Here is a 22177-nt window from a genome sequence, read left to right as displayed (position 1 = left end):
TTGAGTCTCACTGCATGACTGATAAAATCCATCATCCCAGCGTCAATCCATGCTCCACGCAGGGGGAGGAGCCAAGCATTCCCACCTGGATAGAATCTGAGATTTGGAACACCACAGGGGTCATCTCCCAGAGGAAGACTGGATCCATCTACATCACCACTGGACCTTCAGAGGAAAACTACACCCTGCTACAGGATCACTGCTTCAACTGAACCACATCTGTCACTCCAGGAGGACTGCAGCCACCATTTAATTAGGCTGCTACCAACAGGGTGTCAGGTTGTATTCTGACTCTCTTAGTGTTTTTTTTTGTACTACTGCAATTTTATTTTAATTTTCCTAGTAAAGAACTGTTATTCCCATTCCCATATCTTTGCCTGAAAGCCCATTGATTTCAAAATTATAATAATTTGGGGGGGAGGGATTTACATTTTTCCATTTCAAAGGAGGCTCCTGCCTTTCTTACCAGGCACCTGTCTTTCAAACCAAGACAGCAAGCTTATCCTAACATAGTGTATAGCTTTATTTCTAATTGAATACCCAGGCATGCAAGGGGAAGCACTGAAGCCCTATTAGCAGCTTCACAGCTCCTCTGTGAAGCAGAAGACCCTGTAGCAGCATATTGTCTGTAATTATAAGCCACTGAACTACGGAATGTCAGAAATGGCAGAAAACATGGGATTTGTAGGATTTGCTGTATTAGTTCCTCAGAAAGAGATTCACTGATAGGTTTTGACAAAAGCTGTCTTCCCCTGAATATAAATGTCAGGCTGCAGTCAGCAGGCCCCTGCTAGCGCAGACGTACGGGGGCAGGCAGACATCTGCTGAGGTTCACTGCAGAGGCACAGCAAAGGAACCTGCAGCACCTCTGGGCTGGGTTTGGGGCTCCCAGTCTGCACGTGCCACACACAAACAGCTGTGTGCTCATCCAAGACTTTGAGAGCACCTTCAGGCAGGTTAAAAATCAACCTGATAAGAACATGTCTCAAGTCTGAATGCAGAAAATCTGGAAAACCCCTTAAAACTCATGCTGGGCTGACTGAGCCTACTGCTCCCCACAGCCTTAACTCAAGAAGGGACATGAAGAGCTCCCTGGCCCTTTTCCAAATCTCTGCTGTAGCAGACTTCCTGGCAGGCTGCACCTGGGCAAGGGAAACATGACTGACTGTAGGGAGCAGTACCAGGGCTACAGAACCTGACCCCTGTGTCTGCTCAGCCACCTGCAAGAAGTACCAGCTCACCTGCCTGTGTTCATCTGGGAAGTCAGGAAAAAAATTATCTGATTAGTTTTTGGATGCCTGTGAGCCTAGAGAGCCTGCAGGTCATCTCCAGGAGCCAGAAAAGAAATATTACTTAGAAACAATTAAAGAGAGATTTAGGCTATGATGCTGCATTCATTTTTTAAACAATCCTCAAGCATAGCAGGTATTTGAGTATTGATTGTTAGTTCATGTCCACACCTGGAAATGCAGCAAATTTCTGACACTTTTCTGCTCCTGTAATTTCAATGAACAGGTGTTAAATGTCACTTGATATTCTGCTTTTCTGCTTTTATCTGTGTGTTTCTTAGCTCAGTGTGAAGGGTTTCTCATCTTCCAGCGGGCTGCTGGCATCTGCCTGCCCTCTCCTGGCAGCCTGGGGCTGCAGAGAAGGGACTTGCCCATTGGGAGCTGGTTTCCTGCAGAGCTAGGGACCCAAAGCAGATCCACACAAAGGTTGTCACAGGCTGAGTGCGTGCTGGAGTTTTCCAGGGATGGATTAATCTCATGATGTGAACTGTACCAGAATACTGCGCTTTCAAATGTACCTGAAATAACATAAATATTACAGCAGCTGTAAAGCACAGAAAGGTGGGATCAGAGCAAAGGGAGAGGGGCTTTTCTGGTTGGTAGCTCTTGTACTTTACATCCAACAGCAAATAACACATCTATTTCCAGAACAGCTGTACCACTGATGTAAATACACCAAGTCAAATACAGCCACCAGAGATAAATGTGCTCCCCAGGCAGCTACAAAGAAAGCATTAAGCTAGGGCTAAACACACTGAGCATGTCTTCACCTGTCTGACATGAGGAGCAGGCACCAGAGCAAGCTGAAATAAAGAAGAAGCTGCAGATGGAAGAAAGATCTCACCACCATCAAAACCTGGGGCAAGGTCATGGGGTGTGTGGGGCCTCAATCTGCCCTCTTTTAATTTTGAGCCATAACCCCTTATCTTGTCACAACAGGCTCTGCTAAAATTTTTGTTCTCATTCTTGTTGCAGGCCCTCTTTATATACTGGAATGCTGCAACAAGGTCTCCCCAGAGTATTCTCTTCTCCATGCTGAACAATCCCAGCTCTCTTACCCTGTCCTCATTGGAGAGGTGCTCCATACTTCAGACTCCCTAAGTGTCTCTCTCTAGCTTTCAAGCTTTCCTTGGAAAGGAAATGCTGTTCTCTAGCATTCCTTCCAAGTGACAGCAAAGCTGAATCAGATGTGACTTAGAGAGATGACTATTAACTTCCTAACAGTCCTGCCATCCCTTTTAAAGGCCACCCAGAACAATCATCTCCTTTTCTTTGCCTAGGTGGAAGACTAATTAGCACCCAAACCACCAAGGCGTAGGCTGAGAGCAATGCTGTGGTTCTGAGAGCCACGCACTGCTCAGCTTCCATTTCACACTGCCTATCCAAAAAGATGAAATCATTCTCACTACATGCTTGAATTCACATATCATCCTCATCAGTTTGACTTCACATGGCTATTGCCAGCCTGTGCACCCTAACTCTGACACTAAGGCCAGAGCAAAAAGAAGCTAATATAGAACAACCCTTGTCTGTCTTTTGCATTGCAGTCTTTGTTTTGATGGCATGGCTTGGGTTGAGAGGGCCCTCAACATCATCTGGTTCCAACCTCCCTATGAGCAGGACACCTTCTACTAGACCAGGTTGCTCAAAGCCCCATCCAACCTGACCTTGAACACTTCCAGGGATGGGGCAACCACAGCTTCTCTGGGCAGCCTGTGCCAGGGCCTCACCCTCACAGGAAAGAATTTCTTTCTGGTGTCTAAGTTAAACCTACTCCCTTTTTTGCAGAGGCTGTGCTTTTGCACAAATAAAAAGGAAGAAATGTCTTCCTTTTAACGTTGCTCAGCTGGATTTAGGACTATATAAAAATGATTATTGCTTTAAAAATAATTGTACAAAAAGCAGCAGCAGCCAGCGCTTAGGAGCTTTACACCATCATCCTCTCTTCGCTCCTGCAAGACATGAATTAAAAGCCAGTTCAGGCACAGGTAAAAGGCTAACCCCAATTCCCCAGCAGGGGGAGGAGGGAATGCTCACCTGGAACTAGGGGAGGACAGGGGCAGTTGTGGGGCTGGAGCAGAGCACCACTTACACACCCTCACTGTGCCTTCCTCATTTTACCCACTCCAGCCCAACAGCGTCATCCCCTCACCCACTCCTGCTCTAGGGGCTGACACCTGAGGAAACTGTGATGATCAGCTCCTACTACTGCTGCCAAGCCACTTGGCTTCACATGATCTCATTTACCAGCTCCCCACAGGGGTCCAGCACAGGCTGAGGGGCAGGCAGGAATGTCTGGAGCCAGCACTGCCATTCCTGCAGCCCCACTCTGCTCTGAGCCTCCACACTCTCCAGGGAGCAGACTCAGCCTCAAGTCCCTGAGAGCTTTCTTTCACGTAAGACTGTCCACAGCCTCAGGAAACAAGAAACCTAAGTGAAATATTATGCCTCAGAACCTGAATAAGGTTCAGCTGGCTGAGGACAAGCCTCAGTGCCTGACCCAAAGTCTGTGAAGCTGATGGCAATGCAGAGACTCTCCCTGACTCCAGGGAGATGGAGTCCCAAGGGAAGAGCAGGTTGATCACTGATCTGCTTGCTGTGCAGCACAGGCTGAGAAAGGGAGCTGTTGCATAAATCTCTTTGGTGCATCAAGTTACAGGTGAGTCCCCTGATGCTGCAGATGCTACCGGAAAGGTGCACGTGAAGTCTGGGTCTCACAGGGGTTTTTGTTGTTTGGGTTTTGCTGGAAGCTGATGTTACACAGAGACTTCTTTGCTGATCTGCTTTTGCCCAAGTGTTTGTGCTTCAGAGTCACTTAATTCAGTTAAAAAACAAATTCCAAACTCACACAAACTCTTGGCATTTCAGAGCATTCCCATGCTCATCTGTATCCTTGCTAATATTTGCCCATTTCTTTCCCTCTGTCCCCAGCCATTTCACTGCTATCAAAGCTTTCTCATCACGTTCTTTCCTTAGGCTTTAGGCTCACAAACAAGCAGCATCCCTTCTTGTTGCCCCCACAGAATACCAAGACATAAAGGACAAACTGCAGTGCCGATACAAATATCAAATTAGCAACAACAAACAGGAGCAAAACCCTTCATATAGAAGTTTCCATGGGAAGGCCCAGGGACAAAACACCACCGTGTGTTTCTCACCACACACAGCTCCCCAGGCTTTGTTGGCAGCCCCTGTTTTTCCAGTCCCTGACTGAAGAACCAGGCCATGAGCACTCTGACTCTCAGTTGTACATCGAGGGCAGAGAACAGCAAAGCAGATCACACAGCATCGAGACACAGGCTGGGCAGGGCAAGGACTTCCATTATCCAAATTTTAATAATTATGTAAGTGGAGGCTCTCCTCCACTGCTGGGGTGGGCTAAGGAGGTACACAAAATGAAAAACAACCCTGTTCACAGAATATTATTCATACTAGCCTAACATCTGTTACTTTTTAAGTAGGTGCTTAAAGAAGGTTGTCAGGCCACACAGTTACTCTTTATTAAAATCCTGCAGGTCAATAGGGGAATAACTACCCTTTATTGAACAGATAAATTATACCTACTAACAAAAATTCATCATAACTGAAAAGTGAGGGCCTCTTTTCTCCAGCTCTTGCAGTATCTTTTAGCATACTGTGTAATACAGAGTGCGTGTGGTTTCCATTATGGAAAAAATGGTTTGTTGACTGTGACAGGCTGCAATTAGACTCTAATACAAAGCAGGGCCAGTGTAACACTTGGTGTTCATGCACTGTGCATCACAATGGGATCTCAGTCTTGTTGCCTGTTCCTTCTGCCTCCCATAATGACCATCATTAACAACAAGAGTGGCTAAAAGCCTTTTCTTTGCATGTAGTCAGCCTACGTATTCCATAGAAAGGAAGTGATGTTACACTGACCCTACCAAACATGAATGCAGCTAAGAAATGAGCTTCTCTCTCACATTGTATCTGATCATCACCTGGGCCATGCAGCAATTCAAAAGAGGGGAGAAATTACAAGGTCACACTGGAGAAAACCCAGCCTTGCTGTGTATTTCCTGGGCTGGAGGGAGCTATTTGCATTCTCGGGTGCAAGAGGCTGCAGCAGCCAACACAGAAGGTGTTAAAAGCGACCTGCATGTGGAAGGAAGCACAAACACACTGGGTGTCATCTGAGCAGGGCTATTCTAACTTCTTCTGAAGATGTGGTGAGGAAGCTGGCAAGGAAGGGACTCTGAGGGGCTGTCACAGTGGCTGTGCTACTGAATAGTCCTGGGTGACAGAGCCACGTGGCAGCAGGGTCAAAGCTCTGGAAGGTCGTTTCCCATCCCTGGCTTTCTTCGCTTTCCTCTGCAAGCAGCTCCCATTCAGATGCTGTGATAAAGCAGGTTTCTCATTTGCATTTTCCAAAACAGTCTGATGGTTTGTTTGCTTTTATAAAATTCTTTCCTATGACCTTGGCTGGAGAGATCTCTCAGACTACTTCTGCTATTTGACGTGAGCACTCTTAAGAGGACATTTTGGCAGTTCTCAGCCCTTGCCAGTCAGTGGCAGATACCCCATGGCTCCCGGATTTCAGGTCCAGGAGCTCAGCCTTTCAAGCAAGCCAGTTTGATATAAAAAACCCCACAGTATAGGTAGGAAATAGAACAGTGCATGTGTCTAATTACCATTCCTCTGCTGCCCCAACAATTAGGAGCAATGCTAAACAATCCCTGGGCTGTCACCCTCATGCCCTGACTGTGTGTTCTGAAGGGTTGATTTCACACCCAGGGGGGCACATGGCACAGGAAGAAACAAAGACCCCTATTTTTTTCCAAGGCAGTGACTGACTGCCTGTGAAAGCCTATGCAGCAGCTTGTTACAGCCTCTGTCAGTGACAATGCCGCCAGACATCCAAAAGAGACAAGCAAACATCTGAAAGATCTGCAGAAAATAAAGCCAATCTCCAGGGCTAGGATTTTCCAAGGGAGATTAAGTGGGACAACCGTACTGAAGAGTGGACCTAAAATACTGTGAATATTGCTGCCTTGCTGTGACCATATTAACTTAAATGTGACTTAGAACAGACCTGACAACCCCATATGTGATCCAAATAGCTTCGTACAATGCAAGACGCTTTTATTCCCTTCCATTAAGAAGATTTCCTGCCTCACACAGCCTGACCTCAGGCAAGGTATGGTGTTAACTAGAGGGGGGCTTGAGTGAAGGGCAGCAGCTCCTGAGCACAAACATCAGGAGAGAAGGAGCAGAGCTGGGTGTCACAGGCACAGAGCCTTGTAGGAGAACGTACAAGATGCATTTTCTATTGAAAAACCTGCCCTCTTTGGTTGAAGAAATCTTAAGTGGTTTCATTTCTCTGCTGCAAACAATTCACTTCCTCCTCCTTCTAGCACAGGGGAGATGTGGGGATTTCAGGCAGAGCAGTAACCCCAGAGAGAGGCCACCTCTGAAACACCTACATACACCGGTCCTCCTGGCTGCCTCAGAAACACTGGTTTGCTGCTTGACCTATTTCTGGCTTCAGCAAAGGAGAAGAAAAACAACCCAGCATTGATTCTGCAAGTAGTTGTTCTGCAGAATAAACCAGTCCAAACCCGTGTTTATTTTGCTTCCTAGGCATATGTCAGAGAAGTCACTGGAGAAGTTACAGAGATTTTGAACAGGAAATAAAGAGAACTGGTTTTCAGTTCAAGAGGTTGATGCTCCCTAAAGCTACCTACCTGCCCCAGATTTCCCCTTCCTACAAGAATTTGGTAGAAAAATAAAGCTTATAAATGCCAAACGCTGTGAATTACTTAGTGGCTCTGATTCCCCAAAGGAAGGGTGTAGAGCAGGCTCTTAAAGACAGATGATAAATGATAACCCTCCACACAGGCTGCCAGCATGAAACATGGCCACAGTCATCCTTTCTCAACAGCCCCTTCCCCTGCCCTCGCTGCCACCCCAGCCCAGCCAGCTTGTCTCTCTGTGGCCAAGGAGGAGAGGTCCTCCCTTTGCCCATCCTGCAGCAGCTGGGATGTCCTTCTCTGGAAAGCTGCTCTTTGCTAACTAGAGAAAAGCTGCTCCCGAGTCCCTGGGTAGGCAATCTAATGGAAACCTGCAGCAGCAGCAGCTGTTTTGCCCACAGGTGACCCTGTGCAGGGAGAAATGCGGCACAGGAGGCGGGTGGGCGCCCTGACCTCTGCAGAACCCCTCTGCACACTCCCACCCACGCTGCATGCAGGTCTCCAGGGAGGGCTCAGGCAGGGAGCAGACATCATCTCTGGCAGGTTTTAATCAAAGGCTCTAATTTTTGATGCTCAGGTTTGTGATGGGTAGAGAGAGCAGAGCAGAGGCTGCCTAAGGTGCAGTTTCCCAGGCAGGGGCAGCGCTGCAGGGGATTGCTTTTACAGTAAGTGTCACTTGTTGGGGTCTCGAGCATTAGCTGAGATCACAGCACTGGCAGCAGTCACCTTAGAAATTAAACAGAAATTAAACAGGTGACATCTGCCCACGCAGAGCAATGTGAAATGCGAAGCAGGAGGCAACACCATGACAACACCCAGCGGCTGATTTTTTTTCAGCACAACAGGAACACGAGAATAAACAGGCTGGGAAAGAGATTTTTCCAGTGCCCTTCCCTGTCCTCATGGGAAGAAGCCCTTCCCAGTAGCCTCATAGAATCACAGAATATCCTGAGCTGAAAGGGACCCACAGGATTCATTAAGTCCAACTCCTGGTTCTCCACAGAGAGACAACTCCAAAAATCACATCATGCGTCTCACAGACTGGGAGAGCACACAGCAAAGTTTCCCCTGAACATTTTATCTGAGGGTTTGAGGAACTGAAGCCTCCCTCCAGCACTTATGGCAGAGGGCTGGAAATGCCAATGTGCCCACGCAAGTCCTGTGCTAGGAAGCATGGAAGTGAAATGCCCTTTGAGGCTGCTCCAAGAAGAAAATCTGGGGTTTGCAGCTACAAGGAAGCCTTGTGAAATGGGCCTGTGACAAGAAGTGCCTTTGGGAGGTGTGCAGGAGAGGCAGGCACCAGGATAAGGGTAATCTGCCCACCCAGAGCCCTGCCCTGCAAATCTCCTGGCTCAGCAGATGCAGATGAGAGGGTGTCTCGGGCAGGCACAGGAGCAGGAGCTGCAGGATGCACTGCTCCCGTTCCCACATCTGCCTCAGGATCCATCAGCCACCATCATCTGCCCACCGTGAACACAAAAAGGCTCGAAAGAAGCAGGAAAAGGCTGCTCAGTTTGTGATAAAAGAGGCTGTAAATCGTGCATGCAAGGGGCATGGGGACAGGACAATCAGCTGTCGTTAATGAAGTCCTGAGAGATGAGGAAGCAAGACACTGCACTCTCACCTGGCTCCTGCAATTATGCACCCAGAAGAAGTAAGCATAATTAATTAAACAGAGACACCTATTTTTGGAGTTAGGAAGATACAGCAACAGTGCCTAAAAATCAGGTGCTCCTCAAAGAGAGTGGGGAAAGGGGCTACAGAAAGCAAATGTCCTGCCTGGAAAGCACCAGCAGCGGCTTGCTGTGCTCTCCTGACCACTGCCAGGAGAACATCTCCTGTCTGAGGGTCACAGCAGCACAGGGAGAATCAACAAACTCTGTCAGCAGAATAATTGAATTGAAGATTTCATAATCCAGAGCCTTTTCCCATGCCTGAGGACAAACTGCTTGATCAGCACCTTGCAGCCAAGCCTGAGTTATCAGATATGTTTGGTATTCTGAGAGGTGAGAAGGAATTTCAGAGGGGCTGGAGAAACAGCAGTTTCTCCCTTGCCAGAGGCTGTGTCTACCAGTAAGGGACAAAAGAACATACAAACTGAAAACAAGGCAGCTAGGTGGGAAATTCCCCTCATTATAAGTATTAAGAGTGTTTTCCAAGTGGGAAAAGTCAGGAAAAGAGATACAAAAAGTCCTCATATCCTAAACAGACTTTTTTTCCCTTCAGCAATTCAGACCCTTCAAATATTCCTCATCAGAAACTGAGCCTGTAAAATCTGCAAAGGGATGCTGCGTTTCACTGAGGAATGCAAAAAACCAACCACAAGGGATGCTAGAAGGAAAGAGAGACACCACCAGGTGCCTGGTGCACATAATCCCAGCCTGGCCATATCCTTTGGGGAGGTTTTAGTCAGTGGTGGTGCTTCCTTGCTCAGTGGCCCTCAGGGGCTTTCTCAGCCGGTGCCACACCAATTTCTCACACACCTCACACAGGAAAGTAATCTGTCTGTGATTAGTGTGACAGCACTCCAGTTTTGTCATTGCTGCTGTGCAACATGCACGGGAAGCCACTCGAGGAACTGGTAAATGACAAAGACTGAAGCATCTCTGGATGACTGCTGTATCTCCCTTGGACCAGGCAGCCTGTGGGAGCACAGTCACACCCAGAGGTGCCCCACAAGTGACAGGCTGTGCCCACATGTGCGTAGGGTAATAGTAATCCCTCAGTTACCTGGGTGAAATGAAACAGGGGTACCTGGGGACCCCTCCTGCAGTGGGGGGAAGTTACCCCACATGCCAGCCCTGACAGACCCCAGACAGTTCTCACTCCACCCCTCCTTCCCCCATACAGCCTCATCCATCAGCCACATCTTACACAGTGAGTAAGACAAGCAGTTTCTCAAGCTGTGCCAGGCCAGTTGCTGCAGTTCCCATGTAGGGCAGGAGGACCCTAGAGACCCTTTCATGTCTGCATCCTATAGCAAAAAAAAATTAAAAAAAATCTGTGAAGTGATAAGATGAGAAAGTTGTTATCAGTCGTTTCTGTGGCTGCAGACACTGCCTGCCCAGGGCTGTGGTTGCTTTTCCTCTGGTGCTGACAAAGGCTCCAAGGCTATTTTTTTTTTTCTTAGGATTGGAAATAAATCACTCCCATCAGTTGCTTTTCTTGAGGCGCTACAAAACAAACTACAGTGGAAATGTTATCACTGGTAACAGATTTAGCCTGCAGGACCGTGTGCTCATTTAAATTTTAACATTTAAAAATAGTTTCTGGTGGTACCATGTAAATATAAGGTATGGCCAACACAAGCAGATAGAAATTGAGTGAAGTTATGTGACTGGAAGTTATTTATTTCTGCCTCTGACAGTCACTGATGAAACCCTGCCTCATCACTCCTGCTGTGCATTCAGGACACTGGAGTGGCTGGGAGAAGGAAGAGCACAGGAGACAATGCCAGCTTAATGATCACTCAGCTGCCTCTCTCTATCACACCTACCTGCCAGACAGATATCTGGGAGAAACAAAACATTTTCTGTCTTGACAAACAGGCTGTGCCTGATTCCCACCACTGCCAGAATTCCAGTAGTGCCTAAGAGCCCAGAGGTGTCATCTTTGCACTTCTGCTTAGCTTGCTACCATTGCAACCTGGTGATACAGGCTTGGTGGGACAGCAGAGGAGGGGGCAAATGAGGGAAGGTGTTGAATACATTTTCTTCTCAAAAAGAAATTGAAAAAAAAAAAAAAAGCAGTTGTTTTCTCTGAAATCTATATTAAGAAACCCACAAGAGAGGTTTTTCTCTGCTCAAAATTCAAAGCCTTCTCCTGAGGCAGAGGCAACACTGCTTTTCTCTCCAAGTGCCCTGGCAGCAGCTGCAGGAGGAGACCCTGCCACGCTCACCCCAGTGCCCGTGCCCAGACCCACTGCCTGCAGGGCATGGCTCAGCTTTGCTCTCCACACACTCTCCAGGCTCACAGGCTGGCCAGAACCGAGCAGATTTAAGCCATGTCCCTAGCAGCAGCTATCCTTCCTCCAGGTGCCAAGACCTTGCCCTGACAGACCACCACAGCCTCTCAAAAAATAGGTTTTCTCTCCTCTTGTCCACAAAAGCGTTGCTTCTTTCCTAAAATACAGATGCTTTTCTAAAATATTCAGCTGTAGTCCTGCCTGGCACAAGGCAGCTCAGGCCACACAGTTCAATCTTGCTGAATTTACAACAATCTGAGAGCAGGAGCCAGTAAGTGGCATTCAAACAACTTGTCCCCTTAAAACAGACACTGAGCAGCAAAACAAAAGCAGGCAAAGCCTTTATACAGGCTGAGGCCAAGCAAGAGCCAAGGAAACAAAGGCAGCACAGGAGAGATGCTGTGTCAGAACTTAGAAAAAAAGTGGGGATTTGGGGAAACCAGTTGTTTTTGCAAGCTAAAAGGTTTCAGCACACACAGCAAGGTGTGCTCAGAAATACAAGGTTTTCTCCCCCATCCCAGATAACTAAGGGTGCAGACCCAGGAAAACAGGAGATCTGTCCCAGCATTTCCCAGCTGCACCTAGTGGGACAAACATTGCTCACACCACGATGTTTTTGCCCCCTGCTCCACCTTCCCAGCTGCCTGTGCTGTCTGGTGTAGCTGGATGATGTCCAAGGGCTGCCCTGGGAAGCCTTGTCTTTAGGGATATAATGGCATGAGAAAAGCAGCAACATGAAAGACTGACTGGCAGAGCCCAGAACAAGATTTTAGGCCTGGCATTTCGGAAAACACTGTTTCTGATGTGAAGCAACCTAGATCTAGAAAGAAAAAAAACAAAAGCTGAGGGAGCCCTCAGCATCAATCTTGGAGTCTGGCTTTCTTAGAAAAATCAGCTTTTAGGGTCATGGACTTATCTGCCAGGTGACACATCTTTTTCAGCTGAATCCTCACCACAGACAGGCTTTTAGCCAAATTTTTCAAACAAAAGTCAAACAAAACAAACCAAAACCAACCCCCAAAATCACTCATGTAGGACAACCTGTCACAAATGCAAAGACTTGTCATTTCATATCTTTCTTAAAACAGAGGTCCTTTCATAACCCCACAAACATAAGGAATAAGAGAAATTATAGGTCTGTATTCCAAAAAACAAGTCAGTTTGTTCCATAGAATCATTAAGGTTGGAAAAGACCTCCAAGAGCATCAGGCCCAACCTTTGACCAAATACCACCCTGCCCACTAAGCCGCATTGTGAAGTGCCACGTCTGCTCAGTGTTTGAACACTCCCAGGGATGGTGGCTTCACCACTTCCCAAGGGAGCCTGTTCCAATACCTAACCACTCTTGCAGTGAAGAAATTCTTGCTAACATCCAGCCTGAACTGAACTAAGTCAAGAGTGGCCACTATACAGGCAAAGTATTTGGACTTAAGAATCTTACATTGAGAGCATTAAGGACAACAGTAGGGCATTGAGAGCCAGCTGTGGTATAGCTACATTTCCTTAGGATAATCCCAAATACTGGAAGTTGTGTTTTTATTCACATTTTATGTCTTTTTCATGTTTGACAAAAGATGGCACTGCAAAATCTGAAGAGGAAGAGAGGCTGGCTGCAGTCTCCCCTCTCCAGGCTGTTCTGGCAGCCAGCAGGGAATTGCCACACTTACCCACGTCCTTATTTAATGCTTCACTCCTTCTTCACACTCCTGTCCACGAGATGCAAGGGCTTGCAGACAGGTCTAGCAGCAGGACTCGAGTGCTCTGTGAAGGAATACAAACACCAGCTAATTAAATCTATTGTTAAAACAATTTGATTCTTGCTGGGGCCGAGTGATCTGACGGCGTTTAAACAAGACAGGTTTCATTTCTGAGGGCAGACTGCCATCTTCACTCAGGAACTCCTCACCCCAGTCGCTTTAAATTCAAAGTGCTGATCAGCCACAGAGAAATAGCAATAAAATAAAAACCCAAGGCCAAACTCTGAACTCTTCTCCAGGAGGAGTATGTGGGAGTACGCAGGAGTTCAGTGGGAAATTCCATGATTTAGCCAAGCAGCAGGAGCTGCTAGAATCAACAACAGTGGCAATCAGTGAGATCTCCAGCATAGTAATCACAAAGGTCTATTTCCAAGGAACACCTGCCCCCAAGAGGGCACTGTGATATTGTGTATTCCTCCTGGCTTGGGCACTGGGAGATTACAAACATATATGTCATGTCACGGAAGCAAATAGTGGGGTGAAGGAATGCCATCCCTCCAGCCCAGCCCCACAGCCACTGCCCACAGCCAGGGGGAACACCTGGCTTCTTCCTTCGATGGATTTGCTTCCATTTGAGGGAAATCCACAAGCAGGAAAGCAGCAAAAGGTCCCAGTGTGCTGGAAAGCAAAGCAGCCAGTGTAATGCGAGCTCTGCTGGTGTGAGCAGGGCTGTGCTCTCTCCCCACCCAAACCACCCATCCCTTGGCAGCTGGGTGTGATAAGCCTCGGTTTCCTTGGCAGTTTTCCTCCCAGGGTCATGGATAGTTTCTTGCTTGATTTCTCAGGCAGTTTCAGCTTCAAATACCAGAAAGGCCTGTGCAGTGAGATGCTGGATGGAGTAAACAGATGGTGTCTGCTCAGCAAACAGACCTCCAGACCCTGTCAGCTGCCACCAGCCTTGTTCCCAAAGTGCCTGCTTGTCTCCCTCCCTCTTTGATATGCGCACACCAACTACCTGGTCCAAGATCACCTCCTTCTGCCACTTAAGTGGGCCTTTAGAATCTGGCCTTGCTATCTTCAGATCTCAGTCTGAACTGTCTCATCACTCTTGACAGCTCTCTTCATGGTGAAGGTTTGCATGTCTAGTCTGTCCCCTCCTTCATTCCTCCCTGACTGGCTCATCCAGGGCTAACCAGACCTGTGGGAGAAGCCACTTCAGGGATTTGTGGAGCACCTTCTGGAAAGGTTTTACCACAGGACTCCACAGTATCTCATTAAATCAGCGCCTGATAACATTCATACCACGTAAAAACATTTAAACATCTGCTTCAGAGCTCTAAAACTTTGCCATCGACTTTCCAACCCTGTGCACCATGGCTGCTGTAGCCAAATTCTGCAATCCCTAATTGGCCACAAATTACTTACAATAGGTGCCAGACAACTAAATCTCTTTCTGAGCACATCATGCTCTCCACAGGCAGGTAGGTAAATCAGTGTGAGGAGGAAAGTGTTGTTCTCTTGGGGTAGTTAAACACAAAATGATTATCTGTTTTTCTAGATTATATTTGGATTTAACAGACATAAACTTGATGTGCTGAGAAAAGTCGGGAGCTGAGAAGTTTTCCTCTTTACCCTCATTGCCACCTACTTCCAACTCCATTTCCACTAACCCAAGAGGCCCTTGCTGTGGCTTTTGAAAGCTGTGGCTTTTGAAAGCTGTGCCTTGCTTAAATCCTCCCCTGAAGCCCTCTCCCTCCTGTTGGACAGCCAGCCATGAGGGAGCACGGGCTGACTCTGCCTGGGGACAGACAGCAGCACACAAACACAGATAAGCAAGTCACCAGCTGTTGGAGACATTTAATCTTTCAGCTATGAAAGAGGTTTTTTGTGGATCCTGAAGCAAGAAGGAGAGCAGAGACATGTTCCTTGCCTTCAGGTGTGTGCAGTGTGGAGCCCCAGCTGCTGCCCACAGCTTTGTCACCAGCTGCCAGCCCCAAAGGGGACCTCAGCAGGCTGACTGTGCTCTCCCCTGGCCTTGAGGAGGGGCAGGAAAAGCAGGCTTAGCGCTTCCCTTGAGCCAGCAGGCCGTCGGTGCTGCACAGCCCTTCCCTTGGCCTGTGTTTGCAGGATCTCCTGGTAAGCGCTCAGGAATCGGCCACTTGAAGGCCGAGCCAAGCGTCTGCAGCAAGGGCCAAGAGAGCAGCAGCTTCCCAGCTTTTGGAAAGGAGGCACTGGGACCAGAGACACATGGGGATCAACACCTCAGCCAGGAAAGGGTGTGGGGAGCTCCGAGGCTGAGTACCCCATCTGCTCCCCTCTCTCTGCAGCCATGCCCACCCCTCCTGCAGGCATTCCAGCACTAACAAGGAAAGCTTGCTTCCCCGTGCAGCTGGTTTTCCTTTGCTCTGACAAGCCAGGCATGACTTTCCACTTACTGCAAGGATGGAGGCATATGATCTCACTGTGCTTCCTCTTTCCATAAGAATTTTGGTTCAAAGCCTCTCAGAGACAGACTTGCCAAGAGAGTCTTCCTGCTCCTCCAGCAACTCACTTGTCACTGCCTGCTTAACCCATTGTGTCTCCCTCTCCACTCAAGTGTTTTGCCTTCAGGTTTGATACTCCTGGCAGGTGCAGCCTGATCATGCCAGCTGCAAAATCCTCTTTGCAGAGCAGCCCATTAGTCCTTCTATCTTTCACCTCCTTTGGCACCTACTGAGGCACTCACAAGCTGCTCCAGGTGGTGGTAGTATGGCCTATTGGCATGAATCTATTCCCTCTGATGGCTAACAAACCTATTTAATGTCCCTCACACAGTTTAAATTCTAATTTCCATGAAGAGATGTTTCTGGCACAAGACTGCGGCCTCAGGTTTCTCTTTGGTGTCTGAACAACCTTGATTAATCAAGTGGATATCCACAGTTTGCTGTTTGGTGTTATTCCTCTTATCCTGCTGAATTTCTGGGAGACTTTGTCCCACACCCAGCTTCACTAGTTTATTCTTTTTGAAAAGAGGGTACAGCCAAGATGTGATGGCAAACAGCTGTGAGGGTCTGAACACCTGGAACAGGAGGTCCCAAAACTCCTTATCTGCCAAAGGGATAAAAACCCCAACATAGCCTGAGTACCTGAAACAGACACCAATCCTTGAGACGTGAGAGGGAAGAAAGAGGCAGAAGAACAGCAGTAGTCAGAATAGCTTTCTGACTACCTGTGACTCTGGTTTTCTCCCTTGTCTGCACTGCTGCTGCTGCCAGGGAGGAGCCACAGCACCATGGCCAAATTTAGGGTGCCATTGTGCAGACACACAACATCAAATATTCAGAGACATGGATGTACCTTTGACTTCCCAGGTCTGTTCAACGCCAGTGCCTAAAATAACCACCCAGACATCTTGATTTCCCAAGAAAGGATCTAGGGCAACAACAGCAATTCAGTTCCTGAGGCAGCTTGGATTCAGTGTGCTTTTCATGGGATCTTCCCCACTCTTCAGCTGCTCAGACATCACACACACCAGGGATCAGTCACCACGCTGAAGGGTTCTTGGCAGTAAAGGGGCAAATAACATCACCATTGAAATGAGAGTATTTGCCAAGTGTCATGTTCTTCACTGGCTGTGCCTTAGCTGATGAGCGGCTGCACCTCTTACAAGATGGCCTCAGCCTGGCTCGTTCCCTTTGGTACTCATACCTAGAGGTTGTAGCATGGCTCTGTGGGACTGCAGAGGGATCATGTGCAGAATTTTCACCAGCCTTCTGCACCTCAAGCACCCAGATAGATGGAAAATAGTGCTGTGAGCAGCATGCTTCTTTTCAGGCCAGCAGTGAAAGTACAACCAACGTACTTTTAAAAGTAATAAAATCAAATAAAGGCTAAAACATAGAAAACTTTTGTTTGTCCATTGCTATAGATGATGGTTGGCTCTCACAATTAAAGGACGAATATTATGTGTATGTTAAGAGAAGTTTTGTAGATGTACAGTGATGTTATTGTGAGATGTTCTCCCATGGTCCTCTTTCCCCTCCCCCTTGTGTGGTGGCCACTGGGCAGCCTTGGTAGCCAGGGCATTTGGGGGAGGGCAGGCTTGTTGCTAGGGGATGCAGCATGGCAACACCCGACCTCCAGTCAAGCTATAAGAAAGTGATCTCCACCAATGGAAGGTAAAGAAGGAGTTGACTGACAAGACTTAGGCAGGAGCTAGGGCATCCATTTTGTAAATGCAGCACGTGGCTGCTGGTCACAGAGACTCTCAGGCCTGCTTTTTCCTCTTTATTCAGTCTTTTGTTGTATTTTGTTAAGGTCTAATAAACCTTTGAAATTTTAAAAAGTGAGCATTGTTTCACACACCATTGCTGGCAAGAAGATCTTGGTAACTTCAGCATCTGCAGGGAGGAACTGTGATTACCCTTTGTGCTATCTATAATGACTTAGAAAAGCAAAACTGTTAACATTGTTTTTACACCTTGTGCAGAAGTTTGCCCGTTCCCACATTCACAGGGTGCTAAGAAACAATGTCTGCTCATGGACTTGCCACAAATTGGACACCTAGGAATTCCTTGAACAGTCTTGAATATTGCAGCCCTTGGGCAAAATATTTCTGCTTGTATGGAAATAGAGGTATTTAAAGAAATCTCAAGGGCTTTGTGCAAGCGCAGAGGTCATGCTACACATTGTAACTTACAGCCTCACGACTTAAGGTATAAAAATATGGCATGTTATGGCTTCTTGGACATCTGCATTCACAGGAGTTGTATTTTGCTACACTTGTGCCAGCAGGACCCATGTTATGCTCAACAGTGTGAAATCCCTGCCCCAGAGGTGTCAGTCTGTCATCAGATCAATGGCAGGCATCCGAGCCTCTCACACCCCTGCCCCAGGGGGCAATGGGTTCACAGGGAGAGGGGCAAGTTCCCAAAGCATGCACGATGGAATGGCCCTCCTTAGCTCCCTGGCTTGCCCTCTGCATCTCAGCTGGGATCTCAGCAATTGCACTGAGGCACTGCTGCCTCCGTGAGATTCAGCAAGAGAGCAGCCCCCCACACAGGTGCTTGTCAGTGAAAAAAAATCTATGGGTGATGCAGAAAGAAAAAAGTCCCTCCTCTGTTAGATGTCATGGCCTGTGTGTTCTTCTGCAGTCAAAAGTGGCTGTACACAGTGCATGAGGCCAGAGACCTTCAGCTGCTTTAGCTTCCCAGCAAGGCTGACTTACCCAGTGGTCCTTCAGGAGCTGACCAGCCCCTTGTCAGAGGGACTAACTACATGCCAGACTGATGCACAAATGTGCCACCAGTTAGAAACGTCCCATAACAAAATCCCTGACAGCGAGATCCAGTAATTTATACCTCTGCAGACCAGCTCTTTTTGCTCACATGCCACACTTAACAAAACAGTAATTGCTGCCTGATTTCTGATTGCTCTCATTAACAAGAGCAATGGAACACATCAGTTCTACAAACACAGCTTTGATGCAAAAAACGCTCTAGAGAGCACAGAAGGTGAGGGGTTTTTTTGTATATGTTGGTAGTGAGTAAACTACTAAAGTATATCAGTGTGACCTAAATATTTATACCACAAGTAGCAGTACTTGAGGTGCAGGGATTGAAAGCAAAAGAGATTTTTGGGTGCATTTTTATACCAATAAATGTTGAGCCAGCGTACAGCCAAGCAAAAATCTGTTTCTCTGAGATCTAAGGACAGCACAGAAAGCTGAGCTCAGCTGTCATTCCTCCTCCTCTGCCTGGCAGTGCCCTGCCAAACCACACCCTCCCATCCCAGCGTCTTGCTGCCTGCCTTTGGAGCTGTTAGCAGCAGTCGCAGGCCATGCTGCTGGCTGTGGGGCAGGAGCTCAGGGATGCACAGCAGTGATGCCTGCAGCCAAGGCAGCTCCAAGAGCTGCAGCCTGGAGCGTACAGGAGGGGGAGTGTTTGCTTCGACAGCTGATAGATAGCTGCTTCCTCCCTGGGAAACCAGGGCTTGCTTCCCTAGCTCCTTCCAGGCCTCTCACCCCCAGGATGCTCCAGCACCATCTGACTGCACAAGGCTTTTTCTGGGCTCCCATGAGGGCTTACTGAGACTGAAACTGCCCATTTCAGCCAAATCTGCAGAAAACTTTCCCAAAGAAACCTGCTTCCTCAAGCAGATGAAGAATTATCAACAGCACAGGACTCCTCCACATTGCTCCTTACCACTGCAGTCTGATTTGGAGCTGCCACTTCGGTTTTTCCACATCAGTGTGGACACTCCCTCTTCTGGTTATGCTGTTGTAGGGGCTTCAAAGGGGCTTCCCATTAGTGAGGATTTACCTGTGGGCTTTGGGAAGGTGCCTGTGATGTGATTGCCCATTCCTGTTTTAAAATACATTCTGAGCATCAGCCAAGCCCCTGTAGATGTCTGCACATGTCCTTCTATTCCCAGGAGCAGCAGTGGTGTTTTCCAGAGCTGCTCTGGTAGTAAGTGAGGAAGGGAAGCCTGGCCTAAGCACTTTCCCCTCATAAAAAATGCCCACATTGGTTCAGTTGTGTTTAGCCATCTCAAAGTTCCCAGCTCCTCTGAAAAGGCCAGCTCAGACCTCTGCTGAAGTCACTGTGGTTATGACTCAAGGGCTAAACTTGTCAGGAAATCGTGCATATCCAGCAAAATGGGTGTCTGCATCTGGCCTGCTGACTGCTAGGTGGGAATTTTTTGTGTTTAGTAACACCAGTTTCGGAACAGGGACTTCTGGAAATGGCTTCTTGCTGATCCACTTCAGAAATAAGAAACCTGGGGGCATTTATTTGAAGGCCCAGGCATGCCCCATGGTACTCCAGGTGGTATATGCCTGGCAGCCACTTTTCCATGGCACGTTGAATTCCCATACTTCCAACTGGCCTGTAGAAATAACTTCTGAAGTGGGAAAGTGGTTTGGTTTGGACCCACAACCTCTAAGCAGATAAAACTCAACGTGGTGACTGCTTTACTTGCTCTTAGCTCAGAGTAAATCTCCCCTGCAGCACATACATTTGCAGCTTTGAGCTATTTTAATTTCCTCAAAGGGACTTCAGAAAACTGACAAGATGGACTTACAAGAATTTTCTTTTTTTTCATCTTCAGCTGATCACCATTTTTTGTTATAAGTGACTTGCAAAATGAAACATGTATTCAAAAATTAAAAATAGCATTTGGGTTGGTGTTTTGGAAGATGGGGTTTTGTGGTCCTAGGCTTCTTTGTACAGCTGGAAAGGGAATGTGGGCTCCACAGGGAGGACAGGATACTCAGGCAGCTTAAAAAACCCAGCACAAATCAGAAACAACTGTTTGTGAAAGCCAAGGATGCAGCACCTGGAAGAAGGAGCTAACACTGACCTGGGACACAGTGTGTGATAGAAAGGATGCCTTGCTCTAGAGTGGGTGCTGTGGCCCAGCCCAGCTGCCCTCTGCTCAGTTTGACTGCCACATTATGGCAACTAAAACTGACTAAAACCTTTTAAAAGCCAAGTTTCAGAAGGTCTCTGAAGGATCTCAGACCTCACTTCTCTGTAAGTCTCCAAAATATCATTGTGATAAAAATGGATAAAGGGGAATTCCAAGCTCCAGAAACCAAAAAGCTGGTTTTTTTTCTGAAAGATGCATTTAAAGTTCCCCACCCACCCCACAAAAGGTGAGAAAGCCTCCCTAGTAATATAATAGCTCTGTGCACCATCACCAAAGGAGTCAATATTTATGGCCAGCCAAGGTGGTTCACAGTGCCAGTAGAAGTCACTCCCGTGTAGTTTGGATTTTAATGTAACTAATACCCTGCAGAAAACTGGTATAGATCCCCAAATGGTCCCCAAATTCCCCTGGCCCCAGAAAGCCGACATTTAAACTTTCATCCACACAGCGCTATGTTGAGAACTCAAGTGAAGAGGCTGAAAGGGTAAAAAAACTCCAGAATATCCAGCCCCAGCAGAGTTGTTCCCTCTGTGTGTGCAGGCATGCCAGGGGCACCCCTGAGCAGAGGGGGCCCCCCAGGTGCCCATGTCACATCCCAAAGGAGCCGTCACACACAACATTCCACCCATCACAATGCCCAGCTGGGGTGTAGAAGCGAAGGGTTGCCATAGATGAAGGAGAGCAGCAGCAGCAGCCATGCACCAGACATTGCAGCTTCCCAATTCTGGAGCGGAACATCAGCTCCAACCAAGCCCATCGGAATCACAGATCATGCCAAAATCTGATGGAGGAGAGAAGTTACTTAATGAGCTGGGATACAGGCTGGGTCAGACGCTGGGGGAGGGCAGCTTCTCCAAGGTGAAAGCGGCCACCTCCAGCAAGCACAAGGGGCCCCTGGCCGTCAAGGTGGTGGACCGGCAGCGAGCGTCCCGAGCCGTGGTGTTCAAGTTTCTGCCTCGGGAGCTCTCCATCGTGCGCAGGATCCAGCACCCCAACATCGTGCGCGTCTTTGAGCTCATCGAGGTCTGCAACAGGAAGCTCTACATCGTGATGGAGGCCATGGACACTACCCTGCTGCAGATGCTGGAGAACCTGGGAAAGCTGCCCTGTGCCCCCAACGCCCGGGACATCTTTGTGCAGGTGGTGAGGGCCGTGCGCTACCTGCACGACCGCAACCTGGTGCACCGGGACCTCAAGTGCGAGAACGTGCTGCTCTCTGCCGACGGCCGCCGCGCCAAGATCAGCGACTTCGGCTTCAGCAAGGAGCTCAAGGGGTATCCGGACCTGAGCACCACCTACTGCGGGACCGCGGCCTTCGCTTCCCCAGAGGTGCTCATGGGCATCCCCTATGACGCCAAGAAGTACGACATATGGAGCTTGGGGGTGATGCTCTACATGATGGTGGTCGGCAACGTTCCCTTCGATGATACCAACGTCCAGAGCATGCCCCAGCTGCAGAAGAAGGGGGTGATGTACCCAGAGGGGCTGCCCCCACTGCCGGAGCCCTGCCAGGCCCTCATCACCCAGCTGCTGCAGTACACCCCAGCCTCCAGGCCCGGCGCAGGCCAGATAGCCAAGAACCGCTGGCTGAATGGGGACATCTGAAGGAGACAGCCCTCCCTGAAGATTCTGGAAGAGCACTTTAGTGCAATAAACACTGTCATGAAAAAGCGCTTCTGTGGTTTGTCGATCATTTTGAGGCCCAGGGGTGCCTGTGTGTGGAGCTGGTTGAACTTGAGGCACCAGCAAGGCCCTGTGCTCTCAGGAGGTGGTCAGATCCCAAAACAGCAGCGGGAGCCTGCCACAGGCCGCGTTTGGAGACACAACAGCCATGCAGAGCTGCCAGGGCAGGGTGCTGAGGTGCAGCAGCACAGCCCTTCACGGTGCCTGCTCTCTAGAACACCAAAACTCTGGCACAGACACCCAAGCTGCTCCTCCCCACCCTCTGCTGCTGCTGCATGCACAGGGACTGTGTGAGGAGAGCTGCTCTCACAGGGGTCTTGGTTTCCCTTCAGCCTTGTTCCTCACCAAACTCTATTTGAGCAGGTGGCAGGGGTGAATCAGTGGTCCTACAAATCACTGCTGGACAGAAAATATCACATTTTTTTG

General features: G+C 48.4%; 1 protein-coding gene and 1 long non-coding RNA gene across 3 annotated transcripts in view; one reads left to right on the top strand and one right to left on the bottom strand.

The window, feature by feature from the left end:
* The window catches only part of LOC107207203, a 31006-nt gene extending 17944 nt beyond the window's left edge, over window positions 1-13062 (bottom strand). The window contains exons 1-2 of one of the 2 annotated variants that reach the window (XR_004498375.1): window positions 12871-13062; window positions 12632-12725 (exon numbers count right to left, since the gene is read on the bottom strand). This is a non-coding gene — a long non-coding RNA (uncharacterized LOC107207203). The remainder of the gene's footprint in view (window positions 1-12631; window positions 12726-12870) is intronic. The other variant, XR_001522657.2, reaches the window with a different exon arrangement.
* A 7660-nt stretch (window positions 13063-20722) lies between these two features.
* On the top strand, window positions 20723-21705 carry TSSK6 (testis specific serine kinase 6). The gene has a single exon (XM_015634130.1). The coding sequence runs from the start codon at window positions 20765-20767 to the stop codon at window positions 21671-21673; it is 909 nt and encodes a 302-aa protein (XP_015489616.1). The 5' UTR covers window positions 20723-20764; the 3' UTR covers window positions 21674-21705.
* Window positions 21706-22177: the final 472 nt, after the last annotated feature.

Source organism: Parus major, chromosome 7, assembly GCF_001522545.3.
Source record: "Parus major isolate Abel chromosome 7, Parus_major1.1, whole genome shotgun sequence".
In the NCBI taxonomy this organism is placed as follows: Eukaryota; Metazoa; Chordata; class Aves; order Passeriformes; family Paridae; genus Parus; species Parus major.
The sequence above is the reverse complement of the archived record's forward strand: the minus strand, read 5'-3'. Positions and strand labels throughout refer to the sequence as shown.

Bases quoted from the DNA above. Each gene is read 5' to 3' on its own strand.
- TSSK6 (XM_015634130.1), top strand. From the start codon at position 20,765: ATGCACCAGACATTGCAGCTTCCCAATTCTGGAGCGGAACATCAGCTC.